At 35.0% G+C, this 16,001-nt stretch overlaps 1 protein-coding gene and 1 long non-coding RNA gene across 2 annotated transcripts; one reads left to right on the plus strand and one right to left on the minus strand.

The window, feature by feature from the left end:
- Positions 1-5,080: 5,080 nt before the first annotated feature.
- On the minus strand, positions 5,081-8,356 carry LOC110685239. Its single transcript, XM_021861731.1, has 3 exons — positions 8,225-8,356; positions 8,014-8,057; positions 5,081-6,720 (listed from the first exon to the last, which is right to left on the minus strand). Exon 3 carries the CDS (start codon positions 6,128-6,130, stop codon positions 5,318-5,320), a length of 813 nt encoding a protein of 270 aa, XP_021717423.1. The 5' UTR covers positions 6,131-6,720; positions 8,014-8,057; positions 8,225-8,356; the 3' UTR covers positions 5,081-5,317.
- Positions 8,357-8,479: 123 nt separating this feature from the next.
- On the plus strand, positions 8,480-12,608 carry LOC110685240. Its single transcript, XR_002503974.1, has 4 exons — positions 8,480-8,924; positions 9,332-10,607; positions 10,904-12,061; positions 12,137-12,608. It is a non-coding gene; the product is annotated as an uncharacterized LOC110685240 (long non-coding RNA).
- Positions 12,609-16,001: the final 3,393 nt, after the last annotated feature.

Raw genomic sequence — 16,001 nt, forward strand, 5'->3', positions numbered from 1 at the left:
TACCAAACGCACGCCATCTATAATATGGATTATAAGATATAAACATAGCCTGACAAATAAAAATTATAAATGCGGATTTAGGAAATAGCTTAGATAGAAATATTTATAATAAATCATATCTTGAGTACTTGAAATCTTCTTAGATTATTATAGTGAACACATGACATACACATAACAAAAAAAAAAATTCACATAATATTCATAAACATTTCGAAAATAGAGGTTCAAATTTCTCATTCTTACCGCAAGTGGATTACATATAAAATATACTTTGTATGACCTTATTGATCCTTTGCCAAAACAAACCTTTCATTTCAGTTATCAATCTTGGAAAAATAATGGGTCTCATCCAAGCCTTCAAAAAGAAAATAAATGTTACACCTCTTGCAATTATATACATTTCCAATTCGATAAAATGCTAAATTTACAAGAATAAATACCAATAATGTTTGTAAATTCTCTTTTGGAGTTAATGCAAGCCAACAAGATACTCACAAAATAAAACCTAGCAATAAGTCCATGCTCTACAATTCTGATCAATTGCATATGCCTCTAGATCAAGGTGAAAGTTTAACAATTTTAATCGTTCAAAAACTAAGCAAACAATACCTAATCAACCGAGACAAATAACAAGTTCCACAATCAATAATCACGTCTTACCAATGAACACAATAAAGATTAGTAGAAGTAATGTAAATCAACTAGCACATTTGTTACAAAATAATAAATTTACATGAAAGTATTTCCCTTCAACACTCACAAGTATTAGTCGGACCAACTTACTGCAGAGAATAATAAAAGATATTGAGAGAAGTTGTATTATTCTCATTAACTTAGAAAGTATATATAGCTATACATAAGCTAGGTTAGGCAGATAGACTAACGTAAATAGTTACAACAGAGTACTAAGAGTAAGGAGAGAAAGCTATAGTTGTAAAAGATAAATATGTATAACAGTATTCTCAACATAATAAGTATGAAAAAATAAGCTAAGGTTTGACCATATTAATCAATCCTTATCACTTACTATCTAATTAATCTCTAAACTAACTTAATCCCACATAGATGACAATCACGGCATAATAATAATAATAATAATAATAATAATAATAATAATAATAATAATAATAGGCACAAAATAATCATATTATACACATAAGTTTGACGTTACGACTTTTAAAGTTGACAAACTCCCCTAATTTTAAGATAATCTAATCATACGACTCACACTAATGATATCATATTGTAGCCTGCATAGCAAATTAAAAACAAAGTTCTTTGTTCATGCTGCTGGAGTATTTCATGTTCCAAAAGGGTCACGAAACTTCGCCAATTGCTAATATCACGGCCGGTTGATCATCACTTGCTTAACATCAATTATTAAATTCCATGAAGTCACAAATATCATGAAATCATATCATCTATCTGACACAACTAATTGCTATTTCACAAATTGGATTAAAGTTGTTTAACATAAACACACAATTGCCGCACTATTTCGATTATTTTAATAACTTCAAAGCATATAATTAGTTCTCAAAATTAAATTCAATTATAATGTCACTAAAATTTTATTTAACATATAATCGAAAATAGCAATATTAGTATATCACCAAACGTGGTGATAATAATGATTCGAAAACAAAAACCCACAAAAGATTAATCTCGGCTGCAAACTTAAATCCACTTCAATTGTTGTGCCAAATAAAAAGCATCCTAAATTCAACATATCAAGAATAAGATATTTAAAATCAATAATCGTCTTTTAGATTGTTAATAAATAAGCAAATAAAACGATAAATATTTATCTTAATGTTATGGATTTTGCGCTAGTCGATTATTGTAGATATAATAGAGGACTAGAGGTAGAGCTATGGTGCTGATAACGTGTTATAAAATAAGGTGAAACATGATAGAGATTGTGAGATAATCGATCCGTATATTTCTATTCCATATGAGGGGGGTATATATATATACACAATATAATTAGGGTTTGGTTAGATAAGAATATAAACCCTAGATCTATGTAGAATATTCTGGAATGATACAACATACAAGGAGTATAATGGGCATCCACACAATATTTCATAACATTTACGGAATTTTTTATTTGTTATCTTTCAAACTTATGACAATTCAAATAAATTTGACTATTTTTTTTATTCATTTTAATAACTTACTTCATATATCACATAACTTTAAAAAACAAAAAACTTAAAATTACAAACGATAACAAGTTCTAAGTTGTTTACACTAAACCTATTTCACTTTCATTAAACTTGTTTTAATTGTATAATTAAACTATAACACTGTGTTTGGATCGAAATTTTGGAAGGAAATGGAGGGGAAGGAAGATGAAGGAAAGGGAGGTGAAGGAAGGGGAGGGGTGAAGAAAACCAAATCCCTCATTTGGATAACAGAGAAAATGAAGAAAGAGAGAGTGAGGGAATTTGCTTGTTCTTGTGAATTTTACCCATGGCTGAATTAATGTGTTTGCTCTTGTGATAATATGAATTGAAGTTCTCAATTTTTCAAAATCAATAATTCACAGATCAAAATTTCAAAATATAAATTTCTGGAAAATATAAAATTCTTTCATATATAAATTTTCCGAAATAAAAAAATTCTAAAAAGCAAATTTTCTTCATTGTTGATTTTCCAAAACGAAATTTTCTGAAAATTGATTTTTGCAAATTAAAACCAAAATTTCTAAAATTTGATTTTCGAAAATTAAAACAAAAATTTCTGTATGCTGGTTTTAGAAAATTAAAGAAGACCGTATTTTCTGAAAATTGATTTTTGAATATCAAAATCTTTTTTTTTTTTTTCCAAAAATTCGATTTTTGAAGATCATAATCAATTTTTTGAAACTTGATTCATGAAATTAAAAATCAGATTTCATGAAAAATCGATTTTTGTAAATCAAAACCAGAAATTATGTATCTCAACATTAGAATTTTTATACTTTAAAATCAATTTTGAAAAATAAAATTTCTTAAGATCGAAATTTTAAAAAGTAGAAAAGTATGGATATGGCGGCAAATGATGTGGCGGAAGATGACGACAGAAGATGACAGTACGGCTTGTGGTAGAGGTGACAAACGAACTATAAGTGCCGGAGAAAATCTAATATATATAAATAAAGTAGGCATTTTTGGAGAGCTTTCGGAGCGCCACGTAAGAAATATACTTATTTCGACCAATAAGAAGAAAAGATAAAGTAAAAATTTAGGAAAAGATAAATTTATTAATTCAATACCGTGAGTATAAGAAATCCAAAAAAAATATCCTAAGAAATATTTAAATGATAAACGCTTATAATAAAGTTTGATACCTATCATTATATGATAAATTTTAATAGTATTTATGATAAGAAATACAAATTGTTCTTTAAAGATTTGTATTTTATTTTTGAATTAAAAAATTATGTCGCCACATAAAAGTAACGAATTAGATTTGATATATCTAAAATTTTAATGCCACGTAGATTATAATCCACGAATTAAATTATTTTAATGAAAAAAATAAAATAAAAATATAGGAAAAGATAAATTTATTAATTCAATACTAAGAGTATAAGAAATCCAAAAAAATATCCTAAGAAATATTTAAATGATAAACTTTTATAATAAAGTTTGATACCTATCATTATAAGATAAATTTTGATAGTATTTATGATAAGAAATACAAATTGTTCTTTAATTATAATTAAATTAAAATTTGTGATGCCTACCATTATAAATTGACACATCATACGACATAAACAAAATTTCCTATCATTAGAAAACCCCATCAAGCGAATTTTGTGTTAGTAATTTTGTGTTAATTTTTAGTCATCAATGGCCGGGTAATTTTTAGCTTAATTTTTAAATCCTATGTTTAAATTAGTATTTCTAATTATACTTACATTGTATTAATTTGGGATACTCAACGATTATATGTTTATGTTTTATTTACTAAATGTTTTTTTACATACAGATCTAACACATCATACGACACAAATAAAGTTTCGTATCAATACAAAACCCCATCAAGCGAAATTTGTGTTAGTAATTTTGGTGTTAGTTTTAGGTCATCAATGTCCGGGTAATTTTTAAAATCTTATGTTTAAATTTATATTTGTAATTATTAGTTACATTGTATTTATTTAGGATACTTAACGATTATTTGTTTATGTAATGACATACGATTAGGTGTTGTATACTTAATATATGGATGGCTTTGGTTATTTTTGGAGATGATGAAAAAATTCCAATGCATAGATTTGATTTTATATCGCAACAATTTTTCTTTTATTGGTAAATATATTGATTTATTTTATTTAAATGTAGATATTTAATTTATATCAATTTCAGTTTGACTAACATTTCACGTTTCAATTTATCCATTGATGTAGTAGGTTGGTTGTGGACGGAAGAGGTTGGTGATTCTATCGAAATAAAAGGTATGATAAAACAATGAATAATGATTTAGGATTTAATTTATTAAAAATTTATCATTTCACATTAAAGATTTTATATAACGGAAAAAATATCATATTTACAATTTATTTATATTTAATAAATTCATTATAAATTATAGTAAAAGTAAATAATATGAAACTTTTGTAATTTTGTCTGAAATTATTAAATACAATAAATCAAATAATTAAAAATCTTAGATGAAAAAACCGTGCATCGCACGGGCTTCCATCTAGTTAAACCAATTTTCCTTCCAAATCTACTCTAATGTGGAAAGATTTGTTCTATCCTTCCATTTCTCTTCCTCCCAATTCCCTCACATGCCATTTTTGCTATCCAAATAGAGGAAAACTAATCTCTTCTTTTCCCTCCATCCAAACAAGCTGTAATAATCCTTATGAAGTTGTGAACCCTCATTTAAACTCGTGTTTCATCAAAATATTTTACTAGTTTGACATTGGTAGCTCTTATCTAAACTTAATTTTTCCTAAGTTGAGCAAAACATAGCCTAAACGGGGAATAAAAAATCTGGCAATACCTCACAATTATCTGAAACGTCAGGGTAAGAATGTTAGGATAGTAAGTTTCCATACTGTTCTTCAATTGAAGAGTATACCATCTGCAGAAAACAATGCATATGACACTTCAACCCAGATAATATTAACAACCAATCCACATAGTATATTGTCAGCCAACACACACTCACAGTTCAAGCATAGGCGTCTTAGGAGAAGAAAACAACAAAGTAGCTAAACAAAGCAAATAAAAAAGCCTCGAAAATGTCCCCAACTTATTTATTTACATTGATAGTTGATGTGAAACTGGTGGCAAAATCCTCGTGACCAGCCAACATAGCCTCAGCAAACACAGTGCATGGTACCACCAGCTTGCCCCAGAAAGCTGCTAGAACAGTTGGAATCAGGGCTACCAATATCAATATCCTCATCGAAATCCAGCAGATCTAGAGATTTGTAACTGTTTGATGATAGTACCCTATCAGTATCTGCAAAGGAATCCAAACACCGGTCAGATCTTCCTCCCGACTTGCGGTAATGCTTCTTGTCTTTAGTTGCACTTCCTCCCCCACGCACACTCTTGCTCTTTTGCTTTCCCTTTCCATGTTTCTTACTGCTCTTGGACTGCTGCTGATTCTTTTTCTTTGGGTAGTGAGACAACGAAGTTGGTGGTGGATCATATACGTCAGGAGCCCAAGATACACTCAGCTTCCTTGGAGGCACACCTATCTTCTCACGGCTACCCTTGAGGGCAGAGACAAGCTTGCTTTCAGTTGGAAGAGACAGTGAGCGCAAGCAAGATTTACTTTCAGGCTGAAAATCAAGTGTCGCTTCCTCCTTGACAGCAACAGGAAAAGTAGCACACTTGTGCAAGCACTTACTAGATGTTGCAATGGAGCCCTCCAGATCTGAGTCAAAATCACCAGATCCTGTGTCTTTATCTTCCAGACTACTACTACTGCTGCTGCCATTATCATCAGATGGCAGAATGCCAGTATCCAAATTCTCACTGTTCACTAGCAGATTATCATGAAATGCATTTTCAAGTTTCTGCAGTGTGTCTACTGTAGTACCACTGCAGGCATGCTGCACTTTCATGGCAGAAGATTGCTCATGATCATCAGTGCCACTATCATATGCATGGACGCTGCCCATCGAATAAGAACAAGAGAATTGCAGACTCAATTTTGCAGAGCCAAAAAATCACAATATTGCACAACACAATCAGATTAACAAATGTCTCCAAAGACAATTGTAATGACTATAGCAGAGATCAACTACCTTCTATAGAGCAATCCCTTTTATCTCTCTACAAGGTGTGAGCAGTTTAATAAGAGGAAAACCAAGAAACACGAGGAAGGGAAGACAGAGATGGTCACTAATAAGCGAAAAACAGAAATAACCTAATGTTAACTAAGATTACCACGCCGATCACTTTTTTCAAGATGTTTCAGACGATGGGAACATAATAAACTACGCAAAGAAGTAGCCAACAAAATGGAAGGTACAATAGGAAGTGTAGTGGGCACCGAAGGCATTGTGCTCCGATGCTCTTCGATCCCCCCTCGGGACAAGTAAACCTCTAAATGCAACAAACCTAATATAAGTTCCAACTCCCTGTTATAAGAAACTAAGTGTCACAACTTCTGGCCAGAGTAGTTTTAGGCACTTAGGCAGTTAGTTTTCTCTCGAAAGGTAGCATATTCCTTTAGCTTGAGGTATTGTGGCACAAATTGTATCCAAATCTGTCAAGAGGAATTTAACTACATAAGGTCCGGAATAAAGAGCATAAAAAAATCTTAGCACATATAATTGATGTAACGTTCACAAAAGAAGGGGAAAACAAGTACACAATTCAACATTGAAAATTTGTAGAATCCCAGAAAACATTCAGAATGGAAATATGAATCAAGCTTCCCCAAGGCAAGGGAATGCAAGTCTGTCTTTACTCTTTATCAAAAAGTCATCGGAATAAGTACATAAAACTACGAACTGCCCCAGGAAAACAACTGACAAGCACAACCAATTATACAACTAATTTGATTATTTGACAAAGACTTTGATCTTGACATTATACTATTACTAATCAGCAAGATATATATCACAACACCTATGTATGCAAATATGTGACAAAACGGCTGATACAAATTGACAATCCGTAACATAAAGAAGAGCAAAGGATCAAAAGATGCAGTTCCAACATTAGATGCATTGTAAAACGGAGTTATCTGTTGTATTATTGTATTGTACACTAATTAATCATTAAAATTTCATCAGCTACTGCCACAAACATGTGAGGAAATGTAAATGATTTGGCAATATATACTCCAAACAATCATTTAAACACGAAAAAATGGTATTCAACGAAAGGAAGGAGGCAACGCTATATGAACCTAGATTATCATTCAATAATTCCTAGTCCAATAAACAATTTTATCATGTTCTGTTAATACATAAATTGATAACAAATAACCACATCTGAAAGCAAATACTCAGAATAACTCAGATTCAAAACCATGTTTAACTCCTTAAAAAAACCTCAAATGACGAGATTATAATTGCTAATACTTACTCCAACTAAACACAGAAGACTATTCCGATACGTCGCAACATAAGCTGAATAAACAGCAGATCATAATTCCATATAATTTTTAACACAAAAAATACATAAAAAGCAAGCTCTTCAAGTGCTGAATCATGTAAAAACTAGAAAATCAATCATTCATACAATTTTTTTTTTAAATAATTAAGGATAAAACACATGAACAACTAAAAAACCTAATTATTCAACAATAATCAAAAAAGCTCACAATTAAACATTCCGTACCATACCAGAACCCTAAAACAAAAAATCTGACCAAAAAAAAAAAAAAAAAAAAAAAAACCTAATTCAAAATTTTAAATTCAACAATAAAAAAAATCAATCATCAATTTCAAACCAAACAACCCTTTGAATGAGATCCGATATACACACCTACAAAAAAAAATTAAATATATAAATTAAAAATTAAAGGAAAAAGAAAAAAGAAAATACAAACCTGATTGATTCGATCTGAAGGAAGGTAAGAATATTACGAACAAGCTACAGAAAAAACCTTCAAGAATTAGGCATTGTCAATAGAAAAAAAATTGAAGAAAAATATCTAGGGTTTGAGGGGTTTTTAAACTATATTATCTAGATGACAGATAGAATAGATAGATAGATGATGATGTTTTTGTAAGGAAAAGAAAAGACGAGAAAATTCTAACCTTTTTAATTTCCAAACTTAAGGATTATTTCCTTGTATTTCTCTTTGTATTAATTTCATGGATCTGTCAGCTTCAATTTTTATTTATACCCAAATTAGTCAAACGCGCTCATTGAAACGGAGATGGTCTACCGACGTTAACTATACGCTTGCACAATCTAATGTTTACCACTTTAACCCTTTGTTTAGTATAGTATACCTCGTCATTTTCGGCCGGGCTGAATTGGTATTGTTAATCCTTCGGTTATGAAGTATAGCCCCCTACCTGGTATGGGCGGCCCTTGCCCAATACCAGAATATAATAATAATTTCTCCAAAAAAAATAAATAGAAATGAAATAAGGGTAGGGTAAAAAAAGAGGAGAGAGAAATTTCCTCCTTGTTTTATCAATTACGCGCGAAATGTTTCCCGGCGTCGTAGAGAGAAATTTCCTAAAAGATCTACAAGAATTTCCTACAAGATCTACAGAAATTTCCGGTAAAATTCCCGCTAGAGAAGGCCGTTTATTGAAATGGAGGATCTAGTAAAGTAATCGAACTAGTGAAATTGTTGTTGGAAAATTAGGGTTTAATAAAATAATGAATCTGTTGTTTTGGTGTGTGCTGTCGGAAGAATTGCCAATGGAAGTCGGTGTAAACTGTGAAGTAGAGCCCTTGGACCATGATGTTGAAGTATGCGAGTGGGATCTAGAACAAGTTGAGGTATGTTTCACTGAAGTTTGTTTCACTGAGGTATTCAAATATTACCAAATTGTACTGAGATTAATTGTGTTTGTGTATTGTTGATGCATATGATTAATGCAGTAAGTGCAATTGAGGTTTTTCTTTTCAGGGAATTAGCTTTTGTTTATTAGTAGTTGAGTATGTAAAGGATTGATTTATTGTTGATGCATATGAGTAATGGTGTTTGGGAATTTGCTGTAAGTGGTGTTAGTGCATATGAGGTTTTGTTTGGAATAGGAAATTTGGTAATATTTGAATAAGTATATGATTTGGTTTCAGTTAGGTTTTGGGTTGTTTGATTGGTAAAGTATTGTCGGTGTTAGTAATTTGGGTTGTTTGATTGGTAAAGTGTTTGCCTAAACTGTTTCTTTATTTAACACTGTCAGGATGCTATCATAATGAACACTCCAGTGAAGGATGTATTAGGGTGTTCAGTAGATGCAGCAACCCCGGTACGGTGTGTTGTTGAGAGTGAAGAAGGCAGTATGAAGATTTACTGAACCACCCTAAAGTGGGTATGGTGTTTAGGAGTTGGGAGTGTGCTGATCAATTTTTCATAAAATATGGGAAGCAGAGAGGATTTGGAGTTTTCTGTGCGGCTAGTAATTTCAAGATAGAGCACGGTAAAACTGACAAGAGTTAGAGGAGGAGCTACATTTGGCGGTGTGAATGTGTTGGTAAGCCATACTTAAGGAGAAGAGTAAATGGGAAAAGGGTGTATGGTGGTGGTTTGGCTTTGGACTTAAATCAGAGGAAGACTAAGAAGTGTGGGTGTCCAGTGGAAATGAGGGCATTTTGTAAACCTGATGATTCGTGGGAAGTGCAAAAGGCAATCATAGAACATGAATTTCACAATCCAACTCCCCGAAAGTCACGACATATTTCCATGTATCGGCAGGATGAAATCACTACTGCGGTTAGGAGGAAGTTATTCAATGACTGCAGTGCTGGTAGTCAGGTGACACAAGTGCATCGTAGTTTAGCCAAAGAGCGCGGTAGGGTAGAGAATACGACTAAAATTACATAGAGGGATTTGAGGAATGTATTGGCTAGGCAAAAGAAGTTCAATATGAGCGGGGGTGATGCTAATGCAATGCTTGCGTATTTTGATAAGATGAGTTCAGACAACCAGAATTTTTTTCACAAGTATAGGTTAGATGATGAGGGTAGGCTAACTAATGTCATGTGGGTTGATGCACGTTGCCTATCAGGAGTTCGGGGATGTAGTATGTTTTGACTCTACCTATGTTACTAATGAGTATGAGCTCCCGTTTGCCAACATCGTCAGTGTGAATCACCATGGCCAGACTATACTTTTGGGCTGTGCTTTAGTGTCCCATGAAAACACTCAAACTTTTGTGTGGCTGTTTTCGAACTGGCTAGACTGTATAGGAGGTAAAGTCCCAAGGGGGATTTTGACAGACCAGTGTGTTGCAATGAGGAAAGCTTTGAGTATTGTGATGCCCACTGCCAAGCATAGGTGGTGCTTATGGCATATTGTGAATAAGTTTGGTACCAAGCTGGGAATGTATGCGAACTACCAGGAATTTCACGACGTGCTACTTAATGTTATATATGACAGCTTAAGTGAAGATGAGTTCGAGGTAAACTGGAGTGTTGCAATGGAGTCATATGCACTTGGATCAGATGAATGGCTTTCAGGTTAACATGCTGACTTTAGTTTTTTGTTAGTGTTATGGTTGCTGAGTTTGGGTGAATTATTTTACTGTTATTTCCAAAACAATTAGTGATTGTATGTTTTATAGTATTATATCTGCTTTTTCAGTGATTGTGCTAGTGTTAAATCAGATTGAAGAAATTATTATAAATGCTCTATCAGAAAATAAATAATGTTTGGTTAGTCATTGTTTCATATAACTTATGTATAGATTAACAAAATTCTCATGGGGATTAAAGATATAAGTGTTGTTAATAATATTGGTTCACAAATCAAATAGGATTGTTCGAGGAGAGACATATGTGGATCCCGGCCTATATGAAACACCTTTTTGGGCGGGCATGAAAACTACATAGCGTTCAGAGAGCATTAACAGCTTCTTTGACAAGTATGTCTAGCGGGACACTCGCCTGTACTAGTTTGCAGAGAGGTATTGTGATGCCATGGAGAATAGGGCAAATGTAGAGAAATAAGCTGATGCCAACAGTGCAATGAGAATGAGGCATCTGATAACCGGGTTTTCTTTACGAGAAAAACTTCCAGAAAGTTTACACCGATGCTAAGTTTGTAGAGGTGCAGGACCAATGCACCAGGCTTATGTACTTGAGTGTCGTTGGGAAACAAGAGATATCCAACAATGTTGTGGAACATTTGGTTCAAGATGTATGGTTGTATGATAAACAACTAACGAAGGAGATTCCTCTTGAAAGGAAGAGAATTTACACTGTAATGATAAACTCTGAAACAAATGATATGTCATGTGAATGCAAGCTTTTTGATTGTCATGGAATAATGTGTTGCCATCAGTTAAAGGTGTATGATTTAAATGGCATTACTGCAGTCCCTTCTAAGTATATATTGAGGTGTTGGCATAAAGATATCCATAGGCGTCACACACGGGTTAAGGTCACATATATACCATGATCCTATCAAAACTGCAGAAGTGAAGAGGTATAATAGGATAATGGTCCGATTTGAGAGCGTGTGTCTGAAGGCAGCCACCCGTCCAGAGTATGTGAAAATGGTGTTTGATGCCATATGCCAGTTGGAATACTTATGTACTGGAGGTCTGCAATCATCTCCTTCAGTGAATGATAATGTGAATGATGTGGATGATAATTTTGGTAGCTCCAGCGTGCCTTCTCATGTTAATGAGTCTCTTGGGAACACATCTGCTTTGGGGCTTGAAGATATATCCCTTGATCCAGTCAACACTCCAACTCTTAACACACGTGTTTCAAATGAAGAAGTTTGTCCTCAGGGGGTGAGTTTAGGGAATGAGAAGCAGCCTTCTGATGTGTTGGCACCCAAAGCATTGTCTGTCGGGGATCTAATTTCGAGGAAAAAACCATATAGACCAAGGGCAAAGCGATTCCTATCATTTGTGGAGAAGTGTGCTAAGAAAGCAGCATCGGAACTAAAGTAAAAGCAAAGCACGGTAAACCATTGTCATTAGTTTATGAATCTTTTGGTTGTGTTACAAAAACCTTAAAATGTTTTCTTTTGTCTATAGGACCAGAGTGGGTTGAATGATGCTGTAATGGAACCTAACAAGCCCCCCAAGCCAAACAGAAAAAGAGGAAGGAAATCAATAAAATAGCAACAAGCGGCTAATGTTATTCCTATAAGTGAATATGATGGATTGAAATGTAATGCATGAATGGTTTGTTGTTGGTATAAAAAATAATCTTGTTTCAAATAACAAGGACCAACTCAGGTGGTGGATCAAGGACCAATATCTGCGATTTGGCTTGGCGGAATAGGGTGTGGACCTGTATATGGTGAAGTAGGCTACTTTACTAGGTCCATTCAATCCTGTCCTCTGTGGGTTGCCCGCGATGTGCTCCCATTTATTTCTACTACCATTATGAGTGCACCATCCTACAATAATATATCGGGTTATTAACATCTTAGTAGTGATATATCTCTTTTGTATTATCAGCGCATGAACAATCAGTGCAGTCATTGGGATATTGCGTTTTGTATATCAATCGTAGTAGTGACAGGTCTCTTTTGACACTTTTGTTAATTATGCTAATTGCATGTGATGAATGATCAATCGTAGTTATTGCAAAACTAAATAAACAATGCTAAAAAGTTAAATTAGATAATTTAAAACCAGTACACTAATCACCACCATCACTGATAATTTTTTTTTTTGTCAAACCTAATACAATAACTAAGCTAATTTCATATTGCTGCTAATTCCATGATGCTAACACTGATCACCACCGACACGAGTACACAGAAGAGTATTATATTGAAATTGTTGTTGCCTGCGGTACTTGTATTTCGATTGTGTAATTCCCTGGACAACCTCTTATTTTCATGACCCAAACACTCCATCCTAGCGTTGGGTATGCTGAGTTCAGTGGTAAGCTTCTGTTTCTCCGAAATAAGGACGTTGGTCACATATCTTTGCCAATCGGTCAACTCTTTGTCTACCCACTAGAAATAGTCACAGCCTTTCTCCCCCGTTTCGAAATTGTGAAACATGTAGGAAAGGAATTTCCTCCCCGGGTTGTCGTGTGTCCAGCTGGTTATCTTTGCTACCGGCAATCCACATTCGCATCGCTTCGTAAGTCTTGACATCTTCGGTATGCAGTTGGAGATTAAAGGAGGGGGAACTTTTGAATTTTGTTGTAATTTGAAATTTTTTGTAATTTGAATCTTCGGTTAGGAAGCTGTTTATATAGATATGATGTCAACTAGCTATGTATAAGCTATTTATACTGGTTTAATTCATAAAAACTATTCAATTTTACATGGGCGAGTTCCAAACAATGTCATCCTTCATTTGTACGGTTTATCTTCTGCTAAGAAAAACTATGTATAAGTAAAATACTGTTATTACAAAGTAGACATCTGTTATTAAAAATGTTGGGTTTCATAGTGTCCGACACTACGCGGAATGAAACCCGCCCAAGACCCGCACACTAATTAATGAAACTAACCATGCAATCGCATAATTAAACAACAAAAGAGAGAGAAAAAGAAAAGACAATCTTACCCTCGACGCGTGCTTCGCTCGCTTACGAGCTCTTGCTTAAAAGCTCTAGCTTCGCAAGTGCGTAAGCCTCCGACGGCTCGCACCCTCGACCTGACCCGAGCGGTCTCTACACCGAAGGTTAGTTAGGGCTAGACCAAGGAAATACTAGAGTATTACGAACTGAACGGCTTTTTCACTTATAGATGCCTTATTGAGTTCCACTCAAGTGCTTTTTCCCAAACCCAAAACAAGGGTATTTATAGGGAAGGGAGTCTTGATTTCCCATTTCCCTTCAATGTGGGAGAATTGCGTTTTGCTTAATTTATTTTAATTCAAAAACAAATTAAAAAACAAATCAATCACACAAGCGCCAAGTGGCATATGGTGAGCAAGGGTAGTTGAGGACCACTAAGGGGGAGGGGGGGACCAAAGCACCACTTGCTCCGAGCAAGGCCACCAAGACCGGTCCCCATTGACCAAATGCTGACTTCACACATGGCTAGCTGGCAGCCTGCCTTTGCTGCCAAGGCTGCCTAGCTGGCGCTTAGCACCAAGGCAGGGCTGGCTGGCCAGCCTGCCATCGCATGTGCGCAGCAAGTAAGCCGCGCACGCATTACGGGCTGCAACTGTTACTGCGATGCGTTGCGAGTGCTGCTGTGCGAGTGCTATGCAATGCCCAGCACGCAAGCACGCATAGCCCATAGCACAAACACGCATAGCGTGCTGCTGCTGACTACACGATGCTCGTGCTAGGCGCAGCCTAGCTGCTGCACACTAGCACACATAGCGCGCCAGGTGCTAGCATGCGTGCGGCCAAGTGCACCAGTCCCACAAGCATGCTTAGCCAGCAAGCCTAGCACACAAATGCATGCTTGGCTTGCGGCGTGCCTTGTGATGCATGCGGTGGCCTAGGCTAGCCTAGCAATCGCATGGCTAGGTTAATGCGACGCTACGGCTAAGCTCGATATCCGACATATTTGTTCGTAGTACTCTAATGACTCATCTAATCCTTTGGATTGATTCATCGTCTCGGATCGGTCATCGTCTCGGATCGAACAACTCGAAGGGTTCAGTCAAGATTAAGCTATAATATTAATTATACATTAATATTACTGATCGGAAGCGGCCTCCACCTAGGCATTCCGATCACTTGACCTCACTGAAGAATTAGCTTTTTAATAATTCTGAACCCTTTATCGGAATAATACACTTGTTGGAAGGACGCCATTCCTTTCAATCTCCCACTTGTCCTTCCGGACAAGTGTGTAGTTAGTGTATAGCCCATTTCCTATGTCACTTAATGTCTCTTCATGAACTATAAGGTAAGAATCTTCGTCATCCTTATTACATCCAGAAGTGATTCTCGATTTCCAAGTTCGACTGTCAATAAGTAGATGATTTCTAAAATCCATCTGAGCAAGGCCATGCATTTTCACAGTTTCGCTCTTCGAGAAGCCTTCTAAACAACAAAGACATGTTCCCTATTGTCAGTAGGGGGACATTCCTAGTCTTGTATTGTTAGCTTCCCTAACTAAGAGGACCTAGTCGCCCGAGTGTTGACATTATAATCCCCTTTTACGGCAGACGTTTGACAACATCAAAACGGACTAGTACTCAAATAAGAGAACCTACAATACTCACGATCGAGGAAAAAAGGTTCCGATTTCTATAATGAGAAATGTACTTATGACGACTTTAAATCTCTTAAAGTACACTCATAGGTCAATCTGGTACAGTTCCAAACCAATACCTGTGCAAATGATTTATGACAATCATGTCCTTGTAGCACAAGAAACGGTGCTATAAATCATACTACACACTAATCTCAAGTGGTCATTAACCGTCCATCATTTAAATGACCTTGATTAGGGATAATTTTCGATTGAAATATTCAATGTTCACTTAACAAGTGTTTCTTTTACCCTATTTTGAATATTCTAAGAAATCGAATGGACTCATTATTTAATTCTAAGCCACAATTAAATAGAAATGGAGTAATAATAAATTTGCTGAAAATTTAATTGCTCTAAAACCGAATGGTTCAACATAGTGTTTTACATTCAAATCTCAAATTTAATTAAAACATACCAGGGAAATCAAAGCCAATCTCCAACGTGCCTGATTCCCATTGCCTCAACGTGCTTGTTGTGCTTCACTTAAGGCAAAGGTTTAGTGAGTGGATCGGCTACATTGTCGTCCGTTCCAATCTTACAAATTCTGATTTCACCCTCGGACTTCCATTCCCTTATCATGTGAAATCGCCTCTTGACATGTTTGACCTTCTGATGTTCCCTTGGCTCCCTAGCCTGAGCAATAGCTCCATTGTTATCACAATAGAGGTCTATCGAACCCTTGATGGAGGGTACAACATCAAGTTAACTAATGAACT

This window comes from Chenopodium quinoa, unplaced genomic scaffold, assembly GCF_001683475.1.
Source record: "Chenopodium quinoa cultivar QQ74 unplaced genomic scaffold, ASM168347v1, whole genome shotgun sequence".
In the NCBI taxonomy this organism is placed as follows: domain Eukaryota; kingdom Viridiplantae; phylum Streptophyta; class Magnoliopsida; order Caryophyllales; family Amaranthaceae; genus Chenopodium; species Chenopodium quinoa.